At 47.5% G+C, this 25,536-nt stretch overlaps 1 protein-coding gene across 8 annotated transcripts in view; it reads right to left on the reverse strand.

Annotated features, from left to right (window-relative positions):
• The window catches only part of arhgap12b (Rho GTPase activating protein 12b), an 82,489-nt gene extending 60,389 nt beyond the window's left edge, over window positions 1-22,100 (reverse strand). For 3 of the 8 annotated variants that reach the window (XM_041967756.1, XM_041967755.1, XM_041967752.1), the window contains exons 1-2: window positions 21,974-22,100; window positions 16,569-17,310 (exon numbers count right to left, since the gene is read on the reverse strand). In XM_041967756.1, coding sequence (XP_041823690.1) covers window positions 16,569-17,246 — 678 coding nt within the window. In that variant the 5' untranslated portion in view covers window positions 17,247-17,310; window positions 21,974-22,100. Of the gene's footprint in view, window positions 1-16,568; window positions 17,311-20,700; window positions 20,719-21,778; window positions 21,797-21,973 lie in introns of those variants that run through there. The other 5 variants (XM_041967759.1, XM_041967758.1, XM_041967757.1 and 2 more) reach the window with 3 other exon arrangements.
• Window positions 22,101-25,536: the final 3,436 nt, after the last annotated feature.

A 25,536-nucleotide genomic window follows, 5' to 3' on the forward strand; every position in this document is an offset into this window, starting at 1 on the left:
TCACTGATAATCTTGAGTTTGGAGAGTTTTATCAGTTGATCCCGATGGTAAACAAGTCTCGGTTGCCATGGAGACTCACAATAACAAGTCTTGCAAAAACAGAAAAATATTCAGAAAAATCTCCCGTATAGCACAGCCTCTGACCAGCGTGAAAAATCAACCCGAACAGACACAGATTGACAGCTGATGTCTTAAAAAAGACGGCTATATTGCAAAAAAATCATAAGTTAAAAACAGAGCTACTACAATTGCTGCTGCCACCTAGCGGCGCATTCTAGAACTCTAGTTACTCATCCGGATTAGCTTTTGGAGGCTTGTTGAGTCTGATGCTGACACCCCTTCAACGTTTCCTCACACACTCTGAATGGAGAGGTCACAACAGGCCAGGATGATGGACAGATTAGAGGTGTTATCTTCCTGGTTAGGTAGGGTGGCAGACTGGTGGGAGGAGTTCAGATGACTGACACACTCATTCAGAGTGTCAGTGCTGTAGTGTTTAGCGTAGGTTAAAATCCACAGGCGTGAACGTGACACCAGGTACAACAAGCATAAACAGATAAACTGTCTTTAAGCCCAACGACATTTCAGTGATGCCATGAAATCTAGAAAAGATCTCACACAGGCTATGTTTGAACGCAGATATACAGCGGCGTTGGTCTGTGCAGCCTCACTGCTTCTAACGATCACAGGACTGGAAGCTGGATCAGGATGGAAACACCTCAGCTCCTTCCTGATTTAAATCAGCTGATTATTATTCCCAGTATCTGCATTACTGAAACTTCAACAAAGATGGGAAGGATTGTCTAACTGTCATGTCATTCTACGTGAACCAGCTGAATAAGGTCCAGGATGCAGCTGCTAATGAACATATCCAGAAGGTCTCCGGGAGCCCAACATGTTCTGCAACAGCAGCAGATCTCTGAGCTCCTGTTATCAGGCTCTGTTGGTTTTTCCTCCATCTCAACTGAAGAAGAAGAAGGTGACATATTAAACTCTGGAGCCCTCTCCTGTTGGACTAAAGACCAACAAAACCTTAAAAATGCAGCCCATTGCCCCTTTCTTTGGTTGGGTTTCTCATCACGGAGCGTCTGGTTGATTGCTTCTTTTGCTTTTTCATGTGAAGCATTTTCTGAGGTCTGTAGAAGTGCTGTATAAAGAAAATGTACTGACACACTTTGGGCCCCTCAGGTAGGCTGAGGAGTTTAAACCACCATCAGCTGGTACCAAGTACCTTTGCTGACCATGTCCATCCCTTTATGAGCACAGTGGAGCATCTTCTGATGCTACTTCCAGCAGGATAATGCACCATGTCACAAAGCTCAGATCATCTCCACCTGCTTTCTAGAACATGACGATGAGTTCACTGGACTCCAACGGCCTCCACAGCCACCAGATCTCAGTCCAGTAGAACAGCTTTGGGATGTGGTGGAACGGGAGATTCTCATCATGGATGCAGCTGACAAACCTGAAGCAACTGTGTGTGCTGTCATGTTAATATGGAGAAAAACCTCTGAGGAAGGTTTCCACCACCTGCTTCATCTATCACACGCAGGATTAAAAAAGGTCCGACCCGGTACTAGAAAGGTGGACCTGATGAAGAGGACGACCCGGTACTAGAAGGTGGACCTGATGAAGAGGACGACCAGGTACCTGAAGGTGGAGCCGATGAAGAGGATGAACAGGAACCTGAAGGTGGAGCCGATGAAGAGGACGACCCAGTACTAGAAGGTGGACCTGATGAAGAGGACGAACCGGTACTAGAAGGTGGACCTGATGAAGAGGACGACCCGGTACTAGAAGGTGGACCTGATGAAGAGGATGACCAGGTACCTAAAGGTGGAGCCGATGAAGAGGACGACCAGGTACCTGAAGGTGGAGCCGATGAAGAGGACGACCAGGTACCTGAAGGTGGAGCCGATGAAGAGGACGACCAGGTACCTGAAGGGGGAAGTGATGAAGAGGACGAACAGGAACCTAAATGTGGAGCCGATGAAGAGGAGGACCAGGTACCTGAAGGTGGAGCCGATGAAGAGGATGGCTAAGTACTTAATGGTGGAACCGATGAAGAGGACGACCAGGTACCTGAAGGTGGAGGTGATTGAAGAGGACGAACAGGAACCTGAAGGTGGAGGTGATGAAGAGGACGAACAGGAACCTGAAGGTGGAGCCGATGAAGAGGACGCCCATGTACCTGAAGGTGGAGCCGATGAAGAGGATGGCCAAGTACTTATGGTGGACCCGATTTAGAGGACGACCAGGTACCTGAAGGTGGACCCGATGAAGAGGACGACCAGGTACCTGAAGGTGGAGCCGATGAAGAGGACGAACAGGAACCTTAAGGTGGAGCCGATGAAGAGGACGACCATGGTACCTGAAGGTGGAGCCGATGAAGAGGATGGCCAAGTACTTAATGGTGGACCCGATGTAGAGGACGACCAGGTACCTGAAGGTGGAGTCGATGAAGAGGACGACCAGGTACCTGAAGGTGGAGCCGATGAAGAGGACGAACAGGAACCTTAAGGTGGAGCCGATGAAGAGGACGACCAGGTACCTGAAGGTGGACCCGATGAAGAGGACGACCAGGTACCTGAAGGTGGACCCGATGAAGAGGACGACCAGGTACCTGAAGGTGGACCCGATGAAGAGGACGACCAGGTACCTGAAGGTGGAGTCGATGAAGAGGACGACCAGGTACCTGAAGGTAGAGGTGATGAAGAGGACGAACAGGAACCTTAAGGTGGAGCCGATGAAGAGGACGACCAGGTACCTGAAGGTGGAGGTGATGAAGAGGACGAACAGGAACCTGAAGGTGGAGCCGATGAAGAGGACGACCAGGTACCTGAAGGTGGACCTGATGAAGAGGACGACCAGGTACCTGAAGGTGAGGTGATGAAGAGGACGAACAGGAACCTGAAGGTGGAGGTGATGAAGAGGACGAACAGGAACCTGAAGGTGGAGCCGATGAAGAGGACGACCATGTAGCTGAAGGTGGAGCCATGAAGAGGATGGCCAAGTACTTAATGGTGGACCCGATGAAGAGGATGACCAGGTACCTGAAGGTGGAGTCGATGAAGAGGACGACCAGGTACCTGAAGGTGGAGCCGATGAAGAGGACGACCAGGTACCTGAAGGTGGAGCCGATGAAGAGGACGAACAGGAACCTTAAGGTGGAGCCGATGAAGAGGACGACCAGGTACCTGAAGGTGGACCCGATGAAGAGGACGACCAGGTACCTGAAGGTGGAGTCGATGAAGAGGACGACCAGGTACCTGAAGGTAGAGGTGATGAAGAGGACGAACAGGAACCTTAAGGTGGAGCCGATGAAGAGGACGACCAGGTACCTGAAGGTGGAGGTGATGAAGAGGACGACCAGGTACCTGAAGGTGGAGGTGATGAAGAGGACGACCATGTACCAGAAGGTGGACCTGATGAAGAGGACGACCAGGTACCTGAAGGTGGAGGTGATGAAGAGGACAAACAGGAACCTGAAGGTGGAGGTGATGAAGAGGACGACCATGTACCAGAAGGTGGACCTGATGAAGAGGACGACCAGGTACCTGAAGGTGGAGGTGATGAAGAGGACAAACAGGAACCTGAAGGTGGAGCCGATGAAGAGGACGACCAGGTACCTGAAGGTGGACCTGATGAAGAGGACGACCAGGTACCTGAAGGTGGACCTGATGAAGAGGACGACCAGGTACCTGAAGGTGGAGGTGATGAAGAGGACGACCAGGTACCTGAAGGTGGACCTGATGAAGAGGACGACCAGGTACCTGAAGGTGGAGGTGATGAAGAGGACGAACAGGAACCTAAAGGTGGAGCCGATGAAGAGGACGACCAGGTACCTGAAGGTGGACCTGATGAAGAGGACGACCAGGTACCTGAAGGTGGAGGTGATGAAGAGGACGACCAGGTACCAGAAGGTGGACCTGATGAAGAGGACGACCCGGTACTAGAAGGTGGACCTGATGAAGAGGATGACCAGGTACCTAAAGGTGGAGCCGATGAAGAGGACGACCAGGTACCTGAAGGTGGAGCCGATGAAGAGGATGGCTAAGTACTTAATGGTGGAACCGATGAAGAGGACGACCAGGTACCTGAAGGTGGAGGTGATGAAGAGGACGAACAGGAACCTGAAGGTGGAGGTGATGAAGAGGACGAACAGGAACCTGAAGGTGGAGGTGATGAAGAGGACGAACAGGAACCTGAAGGTGGAGCCGATGAAGAGGACGACCAGGTACCTGAAGGTGGAGCCGATGAAGAGGATGGCCAAGTACTTAATGGTGGACCCGATGAAGAGGACGACCAGGTACCTGAAGGTGGAGCCGATGAAGAGGACGAACAGGAACCTGAAGGTGGAGCCGATGAAGAGGACGACCATGTACCTGAAGGTGGAGCCGATAAAGAGGATGACCAGGTACCTGAAGGTGGACCCGATGAAGAGGACGACCAGGTACCTGAAGGTGGAGGTGATGAAGAGGACGAACAGGAACCTGAAGGTGGAGCCGATTAAGAGGACGACCAGGTACCTGAAGGTGGACCTGATGAAGAGGACGACCAGGTACCTGAAGGTGGAGGTGATGAAGAGGACGAACAGGAACCTGAAGGTGGAGCCAATGAAGAGGACGACCATGTACCTGAAGGTGGAGCCGATGAAGAGGACGACCAGGTAACTGAAGGTGGACCCGATGAAGAGGACGACCAGGTACCTGAAGGTGGAGTCGATGAAGAGGACGACCAGGTACCTGAAGGTAGAGGTGATGAAGAGGACGAACAGGAACCTTAAGGTGGAGCCGATGAAGAGGACGACCAGGTACCTGAAGGTGGAGGTGATGAAGAGGACGAACAGGAATCTGAAGGTGGAGCCGATGAAGAGGACGACCAGGTACCTGAAGGTGGAGCTGATGGAGTGGCTACTGAGTCTATGGAGGTTAAATGTGCTCATTAACTGCTTTCACTGCAAACGTGTTGCTCGGTTTGGAAGCATCTCTCTCCTCTGTCAGCTGCAGCTGTTAGAAACTCAAACAGCTCTGAGTTCAGCTGCAGAACATCACGACTAAAAGGTTCATTTCTGTCACAGAGAGCACATCTCACACGATTACAAGTCTGTGGTGTTTAACGATTAACAGGATCAATATAAAGAGTAAAAATGGAAAATAAATGAAGTGAAAACCCTGAAAGAATCAGCCTTCTGACCCAAACTAACTACTGCTCCACCAAATTAATATTTCCAGCTACTCTGTTGACTTCATTTAAACTAAATATCTTGTTTTGTTCTTTAAGATAAAGTAAGACCACAGATCCCTTAAAAGTGGACTGAACCGGACCCTGCCTGGCATATCTGACAGCAGCCTGAGGCCATTGCTGGAACAGCTGTGGCCTTTTGCCTCGGGAAGATTGGCAGCAGGAGCTGCTCTTCGACTCCGCCCTCCTTTGCCGGGATTGGTCGCCCGATGGTCCGGAATCTCCCGAAGAGGCTGCTCGGCAGGGACGCCTCGGCCATAAAAGCCCCGCATCAGCGCCATTGGAGGCAGCTGTGTACCGTGGGCACACAGTTCACCGGTTTGGATCTCTTTGCACACCCTGTGTGGGTTTGTTGATAACTGAGTGAAACTGTAAGAGCTTTCTGTGACATCATTTTGGTCTAGAGAAACATCCTCGCAATGTTTTGGTAAATCTTGTTTATAGGTGATTTGGATTTGGGATCGGTAATACCATTATACCTCATTAGGAGGAGTTTTTTTGTGAATAGAGTTAATCTGGTTTATTAGTAGAAAAGTCCCAGCACGTTATAAAGGAAGCCTTTCGTTACATTTATTGTTTATTGTAGGTAATTAAGTATTTTGATGTTGAACCCGTTTTGTATTTAAGTTTATAGGAAATTGTATTTTGATTTTAGTTTATTGTAATAAATATTTTTGTTATGCCGTTTAAGTTGACTCCGGCCCGGTTTGTTAATGACCTTTTTATCCCTAGACACAGAGGTCATAACGAGACTGAGCAGCAGATGAGAGACGAATCTCATTTAGAGTCATTATCGTCTCAGTTCTCAGCCATCACTGCAGAAAAATGAAGCACTGAGCGTCTCTACAGGACAGCCAACAAACGATCAGTCATTAAGAGTGGGAGCGCCACATCAGGGCATTTACCCCAGAGAATAGGGTTAATTGAAAATCAAACACACAGCGAGGGTTGCTGTTATCGAGCAGAACCTAATTCAGCATCAGCTGATGAACCTGCATAAACCGGATTTCCACTCCGTTTCAGCCATGAATGGATGCACCGATTTTCATTTAAATATGAGGACAACATTCACACCACAAGCTACAGACATAACGAAACATCAATGAAAACAACATCAGTCACTAAAGAAATCAGGACATCACGTCTGCAGCAGAGACGGGAGATGATCTACAGCAGAAAATCACGGAAATATTCACCCGAGCTCGTCCACAGCAGACCTGTTTCTCTGCTTCCGTCTCATTTCAGCTGCTCTGAAAACGCGTGTGCACGCCGTCTTTCTTTAGAAATACCAGCTCGACACGTCGTTCTGGGATCTGACCCACAGAGCTGAAGCACCACTGCTTTTATCACTCTGCAGATTCTCCCTGAATCCACGCGATGGCGGCTAGCTTCAAAAGGCCAACGCACGCACAAAACCTACAAACACGGGCAGGAAGTGTGTGTTGTGCTTCGGCTGTCTAAGAGCAAAACTGCAACAGGTTCTCCTTTTAATGATCTGACGTTTCACCACATTCGACAGACTGAACGTGTCCTGCTGCTGCTGCGTGGTTTTATTAAGAAAGATGATTCACTCACTAAAAAACAAAGGAGGAGGAACCAGAAGAAAAGGAAGAAGAGCGAGCAGAGCGAGGGAAAGAAGAGCAAGAAGAAGAACGAAAAGATCAAAAGCAAGAAGTTCAAGCAGAAGAACACGAGCGAGAAGAAAAAGAGAGCGAGGTAAAAAAAAAAATGAGAAGACGGCAAGCCGGAGGGTTTTTCTGTTTAAAACTAGGACCCTCACTGCTGATCAGACCACTAATCAATCTTTATAGATTAGTTAGTCATGGTCACTGCAGTCTGTGGTTACATGGGCAATGGCGCGCGCGCGCACACACACACACACACACGAGTAAATGAAAGAGCATGTTTAAATCCTTGGTCCACATACCATGACTCAGACTGCTCAGCTGTGTGTGTGTTGGGGGGTGGAGATGCTCCAACAGAAAGATGCTTTGTGTCGGGTCAGAGGTCAGTCAGACCACATCCTAGAGACTCCAAGCCCCCCCCCGCCCCGCCGCGCCCCCCGCGGTCCATCGCTGCATCCAGCAGGGGAACCACTATAAAGCCATTGTTGTGTACAGTCGTTCCACAGAGAGGACTGCCTGGTCATCTCGCGTCACATGCTCTGCCTCTTTACAAAACCACTTGCATCATCGACACACACACCAGCCTCTCACTGTAATTCCTGTACAGAAGACGCTCAGTGTCCCACAGTGTCCAAGCAGAGGACGCCGTCTTGTCCGTCCTCTGTGTGACCCATGAGAGGGTCCTGGTAGGTTAATCGACTGTCATAGAGCTGCTTCTATAGAAAGCAATTCAATTTTCACCGGGCAAGTTCAGCCACGTTAACGAGAATGATGCCTTTGTTCGAACATCGAGGACACGTCCACGCGGCTGTCAGCCGAATTCTCCACGAGCCGTCAACAAGACGCACCGGGCCTGGCAGCCGGCGAGGTGCTGCTGCTGGAGGAGACCCAGCAACGCGGCCTCCAGTCCATCCTGGTCAAACGTTATAAAGAGGAAAAAGACAGCACATGGTGTCCTTCTCATTTTAGTCTAATTTCCTTTATTTTTTATTTTGCAGAGCTCTGATTAAAATTTAACATGGCTTCCATCAGACTGCAGCGTGAACAGCCGACAACCCTGAAGTCACGCACGTGTGCAGAAGCTGTGTGTGAAGGTAAATCTGGATGCTACACAAACCAGAGTTTGTGCATCAGTTTCAAAGTTGTTGTGCAATCAGAGGCGACAGAAATATAACAACATTGTTCTGTTTAATGTTTTCATTCGCTCAGGTTGTCCCGCCTCCTCCAGCACAGAATCATGTCGTATGTCTGATGAGAAGCAACGTGACGTTCGGACTGAGGTCGCTTTGACAAACGTTGGACGTGTATCCGTTCTGGTAAAAGTGGCCCAGGCCTGATTTGTGCTGTTCATCGCATCATAAAAGACCAGGTTTGGACTGCGGTCCAGAACTTTCTGTCCAGTCAATGACGGCGGTCCAGAACTTTCTGTCCAGTCAATGACGGAGGTCCAGAACTTTCTGTCCAGTCAATGACGGCGGTCCAGAACTTTCTGTCCAGTCAATGACGGAGGTCCAGAACTTTCTGTCCAGTCAATGACGGCGGTCCAGAACTTTCTGTCCAGTCAATGACGGCGGTCCAGAACTTTCTGTCCAGTCAATGACGGAGGTCCAGAACTTTCTGTCCAGTCAATGACGGCGGTCCAGAACTTTCTGTCCAGTCAATGACGGAGGTCCAGAACTTTCTAGGGCCACCTTCTTAGCTGCGAACACTCACTGTCAGGAAACCATGCTCAGTGGTTGAATTCATTAACATGTCTGTGTGTGTGTGTGTGTGTTGAATCAGATCAGGACAATGACTGGTGAATGGGGGGTTGGGGTTTAACCAAGGAATATACTGTACATAACCCCCTTAATCCAGAAATGTAAGAAGATTGTATTTTAATGTGTGTGTGTATGTGTGTGTGCGTGTGTGTGGTGGGGCATTTCCACCCGACCTGTAAGCCCCCTCATCCCACAGCTGCTGGTGCATGAGGCTTATCAAGTGAAGCTTGTACCACCTTTCAGATGATTATGTTGACTCTCTGTAATCCAGGAAAACAACGTTCCAGTTCCATTTCTTTTATTGGGAAAACATTCAAACACACTTCAGAGGACCAGTCATCGGGAATTATCTACAGATTAAATCCCTGATGCACCTAAACAGCATGATGTCAAACAGAAGACCACCTGCAGCATTAATCCTCTTTATACATGCATCCATGTCGAGGGAGAATTTTCTTCCACTTTATCAGGTCTTCCTTCTAATACCGGACCCCCTTTTTCCTTCATAACCCCCTTAATTCTTGGTGGCATTGATTCAAAAATGAGTTGGAAACTTTCTTCAGACATTTTACTCCATTTTACCAGGATCGCATCACACAGTTGCTGCAGGTTTGCCATCAGAAGATGCTCCACTGTGGTCCTAAAGGGATGGACATGGTCAGCAACAATACTCAGGTAGGCTGTGCTGGTTAAACCAGACCACGTTGGTACTAAGGGGCACAAAGTGGACCAAGAAAATCTCCCCCCACCATTACACCAGCAGCAGCCTGAAGCGTTGATCCAAGGCAGGATGGATCCATGTTTTCATGATGTTTCCAGCAGATTCTGAGCCGAGCATCTGAATGTGGAGCTGAATACTCAGACCAGCAACCATGCCACGTTCAAAGTCTCTTAAATCCTCGTTCTTCCTCATTCTGATGCTCAGCTTGAACTTCAGGTTTTCACCACGTCTACATGCTGCCACGTGATTGGCTGGTTAGATATGCTGACAAGCAGTTAAACAGGTGGAGCTGATAAAGTGGACGGTGAGTGTATACCATCATTTTTGTTTTTCTATATTCTAAATACACCAAATCAAACTCCGTGAAGAGAAGAGCAGCTGTAGTTACGGGGTGTCTAAACGCAGCACGAAGGGATCAGGGGAAACAACATGGAAGGATTTGTGGTCCCTAATACGCTCGTTTGCATATTTTCAGAGCAGATGACTCGGACATGACCGAGGTCCATCAAAGCAGAGAGAGAAAACAGGTCAGGCTGTAAAAAGCAGCCTGTGGGGATAAAGTTAAACCGGTTCCAGTAAAAGTTTAGACTAAGGTAAAGACTAAACCCTGGACAGGACTTCGTGGCAGCTTGCTGAACTTTCCTCTTTCTATAAAAGCTTTCACCTCGTTATGTTAATGGATGAAACTCTGCAGCAGAATAATCTACGAGCTGCCAGTCATCTGCACAAAGAGGAGAGCAGATCATGGAGGGAGCTCTGCTGCATCCTTTATTACTCCATATCCATTTCACTAATGGATACCACCTCTGCCTCTCTGCCAGTCAAACACAGTGAAAGGCTGCAGGCTTCATAGCAGGAAGCTGATTATCAGCCCAGCCCTGCATCTCCAAACCGCTGAGTTCAAGCTCCCCGCTGAGCTGAGAGGCAACCGCAGGACGGGTGTCGGGTTTGCAGAGATGACTGGTGCAGCACTGCAGAGCTGGGAGAAAGACCCAGACGGCTGCACAGTGCTGCAGTGTGCATGCTCCGTGTCCTTTGTGTTTTATCGGTAGCACCTCTGTTCAGCACTAGCTGCTGCTGGAAAGTTCTGAGGACAAAAACAGTTTCTGGAAAGTCGATTCAGCAATGAATGACTTTCCAGCAGCTCGTCCATGACGACACAAGCGAAATACAACCAAACCAACAACGGGAGAGGCACCGGGTGATGCTCGTCAGCACCACGGATACCAGGTGGTTAGAGGGGAAAAAAGATTATCATGCGTTCATTTCACAACACTATTAATATGTAAAATCCCATGAACACTCCTCATAGGTATTTAGGTTTTATTAAAGAAGTCTCATTCCAACTAAATCCCTCTGCTCTCCCCTGGACGAGACGCCTGTCCATCACAAGGCTGCAGTGAAACACATCTGATGTTATTCCTCCTTTTTATGGCATGTTTTACCGGCTGGTGAGCAGTCCTCCACAATCACACCTTGGTCATTTTTTCTATAAACAAAGAAATCCAACGAGGGTGACTTCATCTAGGTTAGCTGGCTTCTCACTAACTAGCTAATGACCAAGTCTTGTCCTTTACCAACAACCAAAGCTCAGGTAACTGTCAACATTAAGCCTCTCAGACGTTTCTCAGACATGCGCCATGAGCAAAATAGTGAAGAAAAAATCTTAAGGACCTGGTTTCAAAAGTTTGTGTACGACATGTCTAACTGAGAAGACAGCTCAGCAGATACACCTCTGTGTGGACACGGCTTCAGTCCTAACAATCACCAAGGTTTGCAGACTCCCTGGGCTCTGGAAGACTCACAGCCCAGCCACCACATCATTAATGACAGCAAAGGCCCATGACTGGAGCAACAGCTGTCCCTTCATGCTTGAAGACTCCTACGCTCTGATGCATCTAGCAGTCCTCCCACTCGCTGCCATCCAGCTGCAGCTCGCCTGAGGAGTGCAGGGAGAACACAAAGAGCAGACAGCTGCAAATATCGTCTCGGATCTGCAGCAAAAAGCTGCAGATCTGCACTGAAACACACAGAGTTCAACAAGCCAAAGAGCAGCAAAGTGATGTAAAGGAAAAGGGTTCCCGAACGTCTCAACACAACACGACCGGTCGACCCAACCGGGGCTGGGGCTGCTGCTCGGGGGCACATTACCAGCAGCTGTCAAAAGGATCTGCTCGGTTACGTAACCTAGCGCCCTGAGCAGCATCACTTGTACACAAAAACAGACCTGTGGAGTGGCCCTGCAGAACAAATCCCACACACCACCACCCACACATGCTCAAATCAAACACGATAGCACACACAGCAGCTGGCCCTGTCCATGTGAAGGATTCAAGGTGAAACACCCCAGAGGGAGCAGGGGCTTCCACAGTAACCACACTGGAACCAGTCAGGAGGACAGACCCAGAACTGGGAGGAGAAGGGAGGCTCAGTAACGAAAAGAGCAGGCGTACCCATCCCAGCAGGATGCTCCCACCTTCACTGGGAACATGCCGTCCTCACAGCAGCAAGCAGCATGCGAAGGGCTGAGTGAACCACAGCGAGCAGAGGAGCGAGACCATTAAACAGCTGATGTAGCCCGTCATCATAACGTACACAAACAGCTCCATGACAACCAGAGGGGGGGCAGGTCACCTCCAGTCTAATCACAGCAGGCGCTGTGGTCAGCGGGTCCCGCAGGAACATGGCCGACAACCTGCACGCAGCAGTGCTGTCCATCATTGTCAGCGTCCGCGTTCACTCATGTGACCTCGTTTTTAGGGATGTGGTACAGAGTGATCGATAAAGACAAGAATAAAGAACGAGGAAAATAAAGAGGGATTATTGTAAGAATGAGAGCCCTGGATCCAGTTCCATATACACGTCCGGATGGGTTTTAACCGGAACCGTGATCAATAGAAAACATCTGAAACATCTCGCTGCTGTCGGTTCGGACCTTCATTTAAAAAGAGAAATTTAATCTCTGCATCCAATAAAAGGTCGAAAGAAATGATGATTATTGGTTCCTTGGACACCACAGTGAGCTGAACAAAGGAACCTGGCAAACGTCTGGAAGAGAAAAAAAGATTTAAACCCGCTTCATGTCGACATGCTGCAGGTAAAACCTGCTGGATATGAACGGAACTTCAGGATTAAAAACTTTTCTATCTTTTATTAAAACAACTTCATTCCTCACACTGGAACTTCTTTCTTGCATTTTATTTACTTTATTGTAGATCTTTATTTCTTTTATTTCTTTCTAAAGTTTCTTTTAATGCTTCCTGCTGTGATGCTGTTAATGTTTCATGTAAAGCACTCTGAACGGTCTTCTACATGAAATGTGCTGCACAGACAAACTAACGTTGCCTGGGAGAGTTTCTTTATTCCCTGCAGGTTGTTAGATGCAACAATCATTTAGTTGGTGTGAGAATAGAAGAAACTGTTTTAATGCATCAACACTGAATTACTGTTATTACCAGAGGAATATACATTCACTGGGCGCCTTACAAGGTCCACCGTGCTAGTACTGGAAACCCTAGATATCCCAGCAGCTTCTGAAATAATAAAAACCTGATGGTCTTCAACACAGAACCTGATGTCAGCATCAGATCTCTGCTAGTCCTGCGGGTCCGGTGGGCTTTAATCGTCCTGTTGTATCGCAATCAGAACAGCTGTGGGAGAGAGGAAAATAAAAACAGAGGCCGACACCTCGGCAGGAAGCTGCAGAGACAAACTACGAAGCCCAGACAAGAGGAAAGAGAAGCAGAAAGGATGCAGGCAGACAAAGAGCCAGACTGTCACATGACCACAGCTGATGCTGTTTGTTCAAGTTTAATATGAGAATACCCAAACCTCCACAGCCTCACATGGGAGGCAAAAGCAGACGCTACTGAGCTGCCCCATTGCCTTTATGTGTGTCTGTGTGTAGGATTCAAGGTAGGAATGTAAAGTATGCACTGGAAAACAAGCTGGGGCCTCCTTTTCAGCAGATCCTGCTGTCGAACGGGAGAGAAGTTGCAGCCAGTCTGCTGGGATTCACCAGTTCACTTTCTTAAAGTGCTTCAATAGATCACAGCTGATTGGGACGGTGGCTGTAAAGCAGGAAACTTCAGACTCTGCTCTGAAACATGTGTGATTAGCAGAGTTCTGCAGCCCCCACTGTTTAGGAACAGATCCTTTCTGTACAGTAAAGCCAGGAGGCTCCAGAAGCTTCGTGTGGGACAAAAAGGCTTTCTCTGCAGCCACAACAATGTCCTTTACATGAACAATACATTCATTTAGTTTCACGTGGGAGAAAACTGACGTCATATGGCAAAAAAGATCTGATTCATTGCACCAAAACAGCAGCGGTAAATTGGTCAAACCTTTCTGGGAGTGAATGCATTTTCACCCCACTGCTCAGCCCAGACACACCAGCAGCCTTTGTCCTGTTGCACAAGTCAGCAAACAGAGAACTCTGTCCAGCTTTAAAGCCGTCCTCCATCTTTAACGATGACCTTGTAATGTTGCTCTGTGCAGGTCATTCATCTTGCTGTGGCAGCCGTTCGAAAGTTCACGGCTCACGAGTCGCAACTAATCTCCAGATTCACCCAAACGTGAAACCATCCATCCCCTCAGCATGCCACAGCAGGCTAGGAGCAGCTCCATCAGGGCCCACAAACCTCCCCCCAGTCCCAGTCTTCCCCTCCTCATCCTGCAGGCGCTGCCAGCAGCAGGACCACACGGCAGGCAGAAGGAAAGCGCCGGCCTCCACTCAGCTGCAGATGCATTTACATGCCGCTCGTGTCTCTGCAGCTGAAGGCGTCTGCAGAGAGGCTCTCCAGGAAATTTCACTGAAACAAGACATGATGCTGGAAGACGGCGTATTTCAACAACTTGTTTCAGGAAATAAACCAGACACCCACTCCTCGGAGATAAGAAATGAGTGATGTAGAGGAGATAAACGACGTGTTTAGTTTAGATATATATAGAATATAAAATTAAATTTACCTTCTTGGGATGGCGGGGGTGGCCGTTGGAGGGAATGTCTGGATGTTGACGGCTGAAAAGGGTCGAGCTTACAAGCAGTTTTACAGGATAAAATAAATAATAAAAAACTAGGCAAACCAAAAATAGCAAAGAATAAAATGTCTTAAATCTGCATCTCTATAGAGAAGGTAGCATCTGACCGCCTGGATAAATCTTTACCCAACAACACAACAGAACCGCCCAGCCCTCCAGCCCGCTCCAGCTGAGCCAGTTTGCTGCACCCGGGTGATGACAGGAAGCAGTGGAAGCTGGGGTCTGAAAAGAACTGGATTTTCTCCAGGCTCATTCACTCGCCTGGCAACAGACCAGACAGGACCAAATAAAACTGGTCCATGGAGGCCCTAACAGGCTGTGGACTTCACCTGCCCACTGGCCAGTGCTAAACTCATCTGAAGGTTCTGGTTGGTTCTGGCTCTCCAAAAGTCTCCACGCTGATGTAAGCTTACTGAAGGCAGGACGCAGCAGAGAAAACAAGCTTTCCTGCCCCAACACATGCCGATCCCACAAACTGCTGACCGTCATTCATCTGAGACTCAAGCAGCAAACTGTGAGATGCTTTCTCACACAGCGGTGGGGCCACCGGGGGGGGGGGGGGGGGGGGGGGGGGTACAGGCCGATTCTTGGCAGATACGACCTACTTTCTATTCAAGCCCATTTCTTTGTTCACTGTGGTGGAGGAGGCTGCTGCAGCTCGAGGAACAAAGGGCACAAACGGCACTTGGAGCCTTGAAGCATGCTGACCTTGCCCAGATACAGCCGCCCCAAAAATGGCTCATGAAGGCAGCAACACCGACACTCCCAATGACCTGAGATCTCCTCCTCCTGCTGCTTTGATCTACCTCTGCTGCAGATGAAAGGAGGCCTGTGTTATCAGTCTGCAAGGACAAGCTGACAGAGGAAATAAATTCTATGTTTATCTGTCTGAAAGCTCAAGCCTTGGGTGTAATAAAACAATCCACACCTTCCTGTGCAGCGTTCCAAAAAAGCTGGAACTCTGTGTAAACTTAAATAAAACTAAATGCATGTTATATAGTTATAGGTCCAGGGTGACGTTCGGCACGGTGTAAAAAGTAGTTCTAGGGTGGTGTTCAGCATGGTGTAAAAAGTAGTTCTAGGGTGATGTTCAGCATGGTGTAAAAAGTAGTTCTAGGGTGATGTTCAGCATGGTGTAAAAAGTAGTTCCAGGGTGGTGTTCAGCATGGTGTAAAAAGTAGTTCCAGGGTGGTGTTCAGCATGGTGTAAAAAGTAGTTCTAGGGTGATGTTCAGCATGGTGTAAAAAGTAGTTCTAGGGTGGTGTTCAGCATGGTGTAAAAAGTAGTTCCAGGGTGATGTTCAGCATGGTGTAAAAAGTAGTTCCAGGGTGGTGTTCAGCACGGTGTAAAAAGTAGTTCCAGGGTGGTGTTCAGCATGGTGTAAAAAGTAGTTCTAGGGTGATGTTCAGCATGGTGTAAAAAGTAGTTCTAGGGTGATGTTCAGCATGGTGTAAAAAGTAGTTCCAGGGTGGTGTTCAGCACGGTGTAAAAAGTAGTTCCAGGGTGGTGTTCAGCATGGTGTAAAAAGTAGTTCCAGGGTGGTGTTCAGCATGGTGTAGCATCTCTTCTTCTAACATGTCTGGAAACGTCTGGGAAGTGAGGAGACCAGTTTCTGGAGTTTTAGGAGAGGAATGTTGTCCCATTCTGGTCTGATGCAGGATTTATAAATCTGTTTTTATTTACATTTTACACAGAGTCCCAACTTTTTTTAGAACTGGGGTTTTATGACAGGTTTAAAAAGCAGAGAAAACCCACATGGTTGTGTTTGGTATTTCCTTTTACTAAATGTACCAGAAGAGCTCAGTACCAGAATTTCCCATTCTCACGGCAAAACTGTGAACGCATCATTCAGCCTTTAATGACCAACTGCAACAGCTGCCTGGAAAAACATCCACCTTTTAAAGCCAGACAAAAACAGCATGTGCAACCATTCACCTTTTTTTCAGGACTGGAAATGCTTTAAATAGCAAAAAGAAATAAAACAAGGTCTGAGTTGGCCCAGATAAAAAAATGAAGAGAAACCAGGGAGACCTGGTTTAGTAAGGCTCCTAAGATAAAAACTTCTGTTTGGGTGGCAGCAGGCTGAGAACGGCCTTTCAGTGGTTTACAACGGAGGATTTTATGAGCGGCTCCTTTAGGGAACCTGTGAACACAAGCAGCAGGTAGGCGCTGACTCACCTGCATGTGCTCCGTGGAGCTGCTGCTCAGCTCGTCTCCAGACTCCGAGTCGTTCCGGGGTTTGTTCAGCCCGTCTCCGGGGGGCTCGCTCAGGATGGAGCTCTTCTCACCATCTGGACTTCTGCTGGGGTTGTTCCCGGCTTTGAGTGGCGGCGAATCAGCCCGTATCCGTGGCAACGAAGAATTGTTGCTGTGGTGATGGTTGTTGTTGTTGTGAAGCAGCACCAGTTCTGCTACCAGCTTGCAGTGATGGGGACTCCCCACATTCTGGTTAGCATCCTTGGGCAGGACGGGTGGCGTGACCCGGTCGGAGGATGGCGACGGGGTGGAGGAAGGGGACGGGCGCCCGAAGCTGGACATTTCTGGCTGAGGTCTGTTGAGGTTATCGTTGGGCTCTCGGCAGATATCCAACACAGTCGGCTTGGCCTTCAGGGCGGGTTTCTGAGGGGGCATGAGCGCCCTCCGCACCTCCCTGACATACTGAGCTGGCACATAAAAGGCCTTCGCTCCTTCCTCCCTCCTCACCTGCCACCAGTCTTCGTTGGTCTTCTTCGCCAGCAGGTAGCACTCGCCCTGACGAATGGTCACCATCCTGTCTTTGGCCTTGTACTCGTAGTCGTACTCCACCTCTACGTAGACTTGGCCCGGTACGATGGGCAGCCCCTCTCTGTCAGCCATGACTGCTGGAACTACTGCTGGAACCCCGGCTTCAGGAGATCCTCATGTCTGAAACTCTGCTGGGCTGCAGGAGAAAAGACAACATGGATGTTATCTGTCAGCTGGGGCTGAGCATGAGATATGTGCACACACCAGGAAGCCGCAATCCTGACATGAAGCGTATCAGCATGATGGTGAGAACCTCAGCTAAAGACTCTGGTAGAGTTCCAACCCTAACTTCTAAAAAACAGGAAGCCTTAAGCTTGTGTTACACCCTGCCTCGGTGACAAAACTTCTCGTGTTATAATCTCAATTTCAACATTTAAATAATCACCATTATGATTTTTTTCCACAATCGAGCAGCCGTAGGTTATATAGGTTCTTGTTCTGTAACATGACCATTCTTTTAATAATTGTTTATGAGCTTTGAGAATTTTATGTTCAGGGCTGATTCACTGTCCCCTTAATGATGACGTCCATCTTGTTTGAATTCTTGCTTGTGTTGTTCTTCCTCTCAAATGTAAGTCGCTTTGGATAAAAGCGTCTGCTAAATGACTGTCGAATAGAATAGAATAGAATAAAATAGAAAGACTTTCTGTATGTGTTAATGGGATGGGGTTATATTTCTGTGTTTGGGTCGTATAAAATATGTTATATTTAAAGAAATGTTTATGTTTGGAACCTGGCCTGACATAAATCATTGATGTTAAAAAACTAACATTCATGTAAAGACGTTTAATTTCTGTCTGCCCAGATTTTAAAGGGACAGTGTTGTCTGACGTAAAGATATTGTCATTTCTTTTGCTTTTTTAAACCTGTCCTGACCAGCATCATAGCAGCAGAATGATAATCTGGTTGCTGTATCTCTTAGTATTAAAACCCACTGGACAACTCAGTGACTGTCAGCATGCAGAGCATGAGGAAGAGGAGTGATCAGTGATGAAGAGTGGTGAGTGAGATCGTGTAAATGCGACCACGCCTCTACGAAGGTCAGAGGCAGACCAGGGCCAGAGGCCCGGGTCCTCAGCAGCAGCCCCGGAGCACCAACCAAAGCCACCCCACCACGAAGACGACTCCAGCCCCACCCGAAGGGCGGCAGAGGAGAGCCCCAGCAAGAGCCCCCCACGGCCTTGGGGCACAGGTCCCAGTGGTGGCCGGTAACCTCCAGCCCAAGCGAAGGGCCCAGGGCCCCAGGAGCCCAGAGCCAGCCCCCCCACAAAGGCAGAGGGCCCACACAATGCCTAGGAGAACCAGGCCCCCCCAGACAACCACCCGGAGTGAGCCAACACACACCCCCATGTTCCAGCCGCACACCCCGGGAACCAGGGTGCCATCGACCCCCTCCGTCAGAGGAGGCTCAGTAGTGTGGATCCAGTGGCCCCGGTGCAGCGATGACTGCACTAAGGGAACTACTTCTACTACTTCTACTTCAAATCAGAAAAATAAAATTACAGTTTGATTGGGAGGTTAATTGATGCCTGCTCAATTCTTCCGGCTGAACAGACCAAAAAAACGGTTCAGATTCAGGAATGGTAGCTCTCCTCTTTCAGAAGCTTCAATCTGGAGTTTTTATTTCTCCAAATCAACTTACTAAAAATATAGTGAAGGTTTCTAAAGAATAATGTGGGCAGAGAGATGTGGGTGTGGACCAAAGACGCAAAACACAGGCTATTTTTTAAAGTAACGTTCAACAAGCTGGATCACATCGAACTCACCGTTTACCAGCCTGTCTAAACCTCCTTCCTACTCACCTTATTACCACAACCACAAAGCACTACAACTAAACGCACTCACATGGCATGACATGCTGCCACGCTCCATCAGTGAGTCGGTACAGGGCCCTGCAGGGAAGCTCCTCCCCCTAGTTACCAAACATCAGCCAACACGGATGGTCTGGTAACTGATATGATCGCTGAGGACATCCAGGCTGGGAACCTGATCCTCCTCTGTAGAGCTGTGGGTGAGGATAGCATGACCCCGCCATCCACAGACTACAATGACTCCCTGGAGGCTACATTTCCTCCGAGTCTGCATCCAAAAATAACGTTTGTCACTTTATTACAGTCCTCCTCTGCGGTCTGGAGCCATTAATGCAGACAAGACGCAGTCAGGAACCTTTAAAAGCTGGAGGTAATCTTCCTGCTATGTCATTCACACTGAGTCAGGAGGCAGCTGGGCCCCTCGCCTTTCCTGCAGGGTTTGTTTTGGGACGAGGCCTGTCATTGATCCGTCTGTCAGAGAGCATCCCTTCATCGGTTAACCTAAATAAACACCAAGGCCACTGAGCCGCCGGTCCCTCATATCAAATTCTCTCTCTTCCGTCCTAAAATAGCAGTGGGCAAGGACTGACATCCTGGAAGTGCAGGCGGTAAAAGCAGGTGCTTTTAGCGAGCCGTGAGAACATGCTGCTGAACTGCATGGCTCGTCCTCGTGTAGAGGAACATGCATGCAGCTCGGACCGACAGCTACGAGCCCTGAATAGATTTACAGCGCTGAGAGGCGTCTGACTTCACAACAGATGCTCACGATGAGCCTCCAGACAAGCCCAAAAAAGAAAAGGTTGGGACACTGTGGACGAAGACGATTATGTGCGTCTGCTTTCACTTTTATCTGTATGCAGACAGAACGCAGACCAGATAGTTCATGTTTCATCCCACTGGTAATAGGCTGCAACATGTTTTTAAAAAGTCGATACGGGAGCAGCTCAGAGGCAAAAATATGTAAACAATCATGATTTGACCCAAAAAGCAGCATCTGAGAAAGACTGAGTCTTTGAGGAGGAAAGAAAAAGTTTAAAAACAATGTTCCTCAAAGAGAGATTGGAAGGGATTTACATGTTTCTGCCTCCACGGAGCAAACATCATTAAACCAGACCAGCAGTCTGGAGGAATGTCAGTCTGTAAAGGACAAATAGGAAGCCAACAAAAGCTGATAGAGCCACAAGAAGAGGAGATTACTCTGTGAACCTTCGTCTAGCTGTGCTGAAAAGATGCCGCATGTTGACCTGGTCCAGAGTTCCAGAGTCAGTGTCAACTTCTCTGTGCTCGGAGGCATCTGGGATGGACCAATATTGATGCCTTTTCCTGGAAAAGACCACATCTTTTCCAGAAACGTCCACGTATTTTTCAACAACACAGTGCAAAACCAGATTCTGCAGCATTACTACATCAAGCTGAGGAAGAAGAGGGTACTGGACTGGCAGCCTGCAGTCCCGACCTGTTCACAACAGCTTAAATGTGTTTTCAGAAAGAACAGATTGTATCCTCGATGTTAGAACCTCTTAAGTGTTAGAAGGAAAGAAATTTACTGATCCACCTTTTTTTTGGTATGTGTTGCAGGTCTGATGAAAATCAAGCATGAAAAATGGACGAATATTAAGCTAAAAAAATCAGTGGTTTATATTGTATTCAGTGAAATAAAAGTTTATGGAAATGTGGGCATAAGTTTCCATTATTATAACTATTGTTATAGTTACCATCATACTTGCATCTTCCATAGTTTCTGCATGTGTCTCCTGTCCAGGCTCGTCCAACTGAAGCTGCAGCCAGGATGTCACCCGACCCAGTTTTCAGAGTAAATCTCCAACTCCACAGAGCCTTCACACCACCAGGTGACAGAAACGAAGTCACACACAATATCAGGCCTATGGTGGTGTTCTCCACTGTCCTGACCTGCTCACGGGGAGTTCACTATCACTGCTAGGCAGAAGGAAATTCCATTAACTGGGCGAACTCACATCAAGGATGTAATATTGTCACAGCAGGAGTTTGTCTAAGATTAAAGTATCTGGAGACTTTTATCCAAAAGATGGAGGCTTCCAACAGGTATCACCAGCATAAACAGCTGATTTCAAAACTGGAAAGAAATCTGATGAAAGCAAAAATCAAACCCTGAGAAAGAGACAGAAGCTGTCCGTAGATCAAAACACAGCTAAGACATGACTCCAGCTCGTTTCTGAGATTCCAGCACAGAAAATGTGAGCAGAGCTGGATGTCAGTCAGAAGGAATCCTCCACGGAGGAGGCTCTGCTGTGATCTGGATGGAAGAAGTCAGAAAAAGCTACTCTACAGATTAAAACAGAGACCCCAGCCTGGACTTGTGTCTGCACGCATCTGCAGAGAAGCCACTAGCCGTGGATCTGCCTTTGTCCCGGTTTCATTCAGAGCAGACGCAGCATCGCTCCAACATGCGGCGGCCTGAGCGCAGAAGCGTGAAAACACTAACAAGCAGTCCGAATGGGCTGGAAGATCAGGGCGGAGAGAGGCTGGAGGGAAGGGGACATATGTGGGGGGCAGGGTCCCTTCAGCCCCACGCAGGCTGCAGGAACACAAAGGAGTTTAATCCATGTGCGTTCATAACAAAGAGCCTAAACCCGACATCACCGAGGATTCAGGAGCGAGGGCAGGGCGGCCCGCCGGAGGAACCCCCACCTCCCCTCCTCCGCCCCCACCCCTGAACCGGGACAAACGCCCAAACGCACCGGGAGGTACAGGATCATCAGATCCGGAGGTGTACGCCTCACAGTGATGCTGTCACGCGCGATGTTTAATTACCTCCCCAGCTGGCGCGAGAACAGACTAAAACATGACGGTGCTGCTTCTGTGGGCAGTCCAGAGGCTTCGTGCGGACAAAAGCGGCGCAGGTTCAGTGCGAGTCCTCCGCTCTGCAGCAGCCTGCATAGCAACAAAGTAGAAAAGCGACATCCTCACCTCCGCGCGCGCGGCGTCGCCACGGCGAAGCGCACTTACCGTCTCAGTAAACCGCTGAGTTGGTGCTCCGCGTCCACCGCAGAGGCCGTCCAGAAAAACTTCCCACCTCTCTGTGTCCGCTGCAGAGACCTCCAGTCTCTTCAACCCCCCGCCTCTCCGCGCGCCGTCAGGTCAGGTGGAAGCGCGGGGCACTTCCGGTGTCCGCTGTCAGAGTAAAACCGGGGCCTCACACTTTTAAACGAGCGGTAACTGGAGCATTTTCTCTGTTGAACACACTGTTTTCTTTATACTACCATTTCCCCAGAGCCGGCTCTTACTGCGCTCTGAGCTGAATTTGATTCTCTGCGTGGGTTTAATTTATTTATAAATGTTTGGCACCACTGAACTTTGAAAGTAAGCCACCAGAAAATGGAAAACTCTAAGCTCTCAGGTAGGGCTGGGCGATTAATCGATAAAATCGATAAATCGAATTTTCCATTTCTGGAGATTAATTTTTTTGAAAATCTGGATTTTTTTCCATAGTTAGTTGGCAGCAGACTTCGCCCTCCCTCCACACCAGAACGGTGTTTGTCTGACAGGTTTTCAGTGAAGTGACCCTTCACTCACGCCTGGGATTTAGCTGTGCGTATAACTGCAGTGAGAAATGCTGCTCTCTACGAGATGCAGAAATCAGCTTAACCCACAAACCCTGGTTAAGAGACAACCTTCATCAGGGGAATTATTTCTGCAGTGGATCCTGTATGATAAGGATCCAGATGGAAAGAGATCACGGATGCACTGTGTCGCATATTTCAATGTAAGATATGAAGTCGTTTATATGGTGGAAGAGCTATGACATTATATGCTTTATTTTTGCTAGCATTCATCTATATAAACAAATGAATGTTTTTAATAAGTTTATTTATGTTTTGTAAAAGAAAAGAAAAAAAAATCGATTAAAATCGGAAATCGGATTTGGTTATAAAAAATCAGAGACTTTATTTTTAGGCCATATCGCCCAGCCCTACTCTCAGGTATTTTCCTCATGTTGGGGTGTTGGAATGAGATTACAGTTTCACAGATTCTTAGTCAAGTCAGTTCTAAGAACCGGTTCTTTGAACGGGAAGAATCAACTCCAGCTGGGAGCAGCATCTTCAGAAGCAGCAGGCTTTCTTTTGATGGGAAAAACAGCCAATCACGAGTAAAAAAAAGACTATTATGTGACAGAAGCCCGATTAAAATACAAGTGTGTCTGGAAAAGTAAAGAAAATAGAGAATCTAAAGCGATATAATAAAATTTATATATATATTTATATTATCCATCCATCCATCCATTTTCTTCCGCTATGGAAGAATATATTATATTATATATATATATATTTGTTTGTTTGTTGTGGTTCTATGTTTGGTTGTTCATTTAAATGTTGGAAATATTAAATAGTGATTTTTAATTAAAATATGAATTGAAATGAGGTTTTTAGGAAACCACCAACATAAAAAATGCTTACCAGCAAAGAATTATTCAGAATTGTTAAATTGAGCTTAATTAGAATCTATGAGCAATATTAAATGAGCTATTTGAAAGCTGAAAGATGCGCCTCTTCTAAGAGACTCGAGCCAAAAGAAGCCAATCTCTGAAAAGAGCTGGACTTCCCATCACTACCAACCACACACTAATCCATATTCAAGTACCTTGAAACTGAGATAGGACAAGGTGACAAGGTCAGACAGGGAGGGGAGTGGTGATGGAAAGTCTTAAGCATGTAGGCCTACAGTAGGACTTTGAAACAGTCGGAAATTTTACAGGGAGCCAGTGATGAATAGAAGGAGTTTGGGTGATCATACAGGCAGAAGAATTCTAGACTAATAGAAGCTCATGGAGGGACGTGTAAGGGAGACCAAATAAAAGGGAACAGGAAGTGGTCCAGGAAGTTACAGAACAATGAACAAGTACAGCGGTGGTCTGGGGGTAAAGGAGGGGAGGGGAGGAAATTGTTAATAATACACTGATGGAAATATGCAGACCGAGTGATAGGTTTAAGAAAATTTGAGGAGAAGCAGGATTTTAGTTGACTGAAGCAGTGGGTCAGGGAAGAAGGTGGGCAGGTGGAACTGAGGTAACTGGAGAGACAGAGCTGGGTGTCATCAGAGCAGAGGAAAGTATGTTTACAGACAATATTGCCAAGGCAATGGCAGTAGATAATGAAAGGAAGGGGCCCCAGGGCAGATCCCTGGAGTACACTAGAGGTTAATGGGAGAGGCCTGAGAGGTGAGTCTGGTTATGAACTGGTGAATCTTATTAAAACAGAAAGTTTATACATTTTAAGGTTATATTAATGAATATCACCTGCTTTGACACTGGAAAAGAAGAAAGTACATAGATTCTACAACAGTTTGTCAAATCTACGTTTCTGGACTGGTATGTTGAAAGTACACTCCAGTGGAAACTCGTACACTTCCTGCAGCTTGATGCCGGTTTGGTCTTTAACTCAGCACATGGCGGTCCATCTCTGTCCCACCCTGTCAGACTGGGTGCTGATAGATGGCATCTGAAACCTTGTGGTTTGTGGACACTACCTGGTCCAATACCTCAGTTCGGTTCTCCAGTCAGTCCAACAAGAGCAAGGCCTGGGATGTCACGGGACAGCCTAAAATCTGACAGGCCCGCCCCCCAAGAGCAATCAAATTCAGACAAGTAATTAGCGTAAACCGTCTCTCACCTGGGTAAACCTCAGATGTCCAAGTGCAAGTGAATGCAGCATGTAATGTACTTCTATTAGTGTTCTACAGCAACATTACCAAGTTCTCGATCATCATATCATAATGCAGCTTTCATACATTTTCACTGAGGTGCTTTTAGAAAAATTGCTTTACTTTTTACAGCAGATTCTCTTTGAAAATCAGTTCAGGAGCACCTACGAACTCTTTAAAAAAGTTCATTTACACTTGCCTGCTGTTCCTGGTCTGAGCCCTCACACAGAGATGGCGTTTTCAGTATGATCTCACACATTTTATGTTTATAAAGTTTATTTTTATGTTTTAAATGAAGATGTCTGGAACAGATTTGATGAAGAAGCCAGCAGATAAGCAGAAGCTGACAGCAGCATCATAAGCACAGACATTTCAAGCAGCACGCTGCAGCTTAAATGATTAAAAAAAGAAAAAAATAACAATTGAGTTGCAAATAAATACATCACAAACAGATGTGTACAAATGTTGGTGCACAGTTGCAGTAATGGAACAGATTTTTGCTGTTAGCGTGGACAGTTTAACAAAGATTCGTTCAGTATTTTTTTCATTTAGCATATTTTTGTAAACTCATACAACCCTGATTTTAAACGGGCTGTAAAACGTAAATAAAATGGAATGCAATGGTTTTAAAATCTCATCAACCCATATTTCATTCCCAGTAGAACATAACCAACATATCAGATGTTAGAACTGAGACAATTTATCATTTCATGGAAAATATGAGCTGATCGTGAATCTGATGACGTATGTGGTTGTTTCTTTCTCTGTCGGCCCTGCGATGGACTGGTGACCTGTCCAGGGTGACCCCGCCTCTCACCTGCTAAATGCTGGATAGGCTCCAGCTTCTCCTGAACTGGACTAGGCACTATAGA

Source organism: Melanotaenia boesemani, chromosome 18 (genome assembly GCF_017639745.1).
Source record: "Melanotaenia boesemani isolate fMelBoe1 chromosome 18, fMelBoe1.pri, whole genome shotgun sequence".
Taxonomy (NCBI): domain Eukaryota; kingdom Metazoa; phylum Chordata; class Actinopteri; order Atheriniformes; family Melanotaeniidae; genus Melanotaenia; species Melanotaenia boesemani.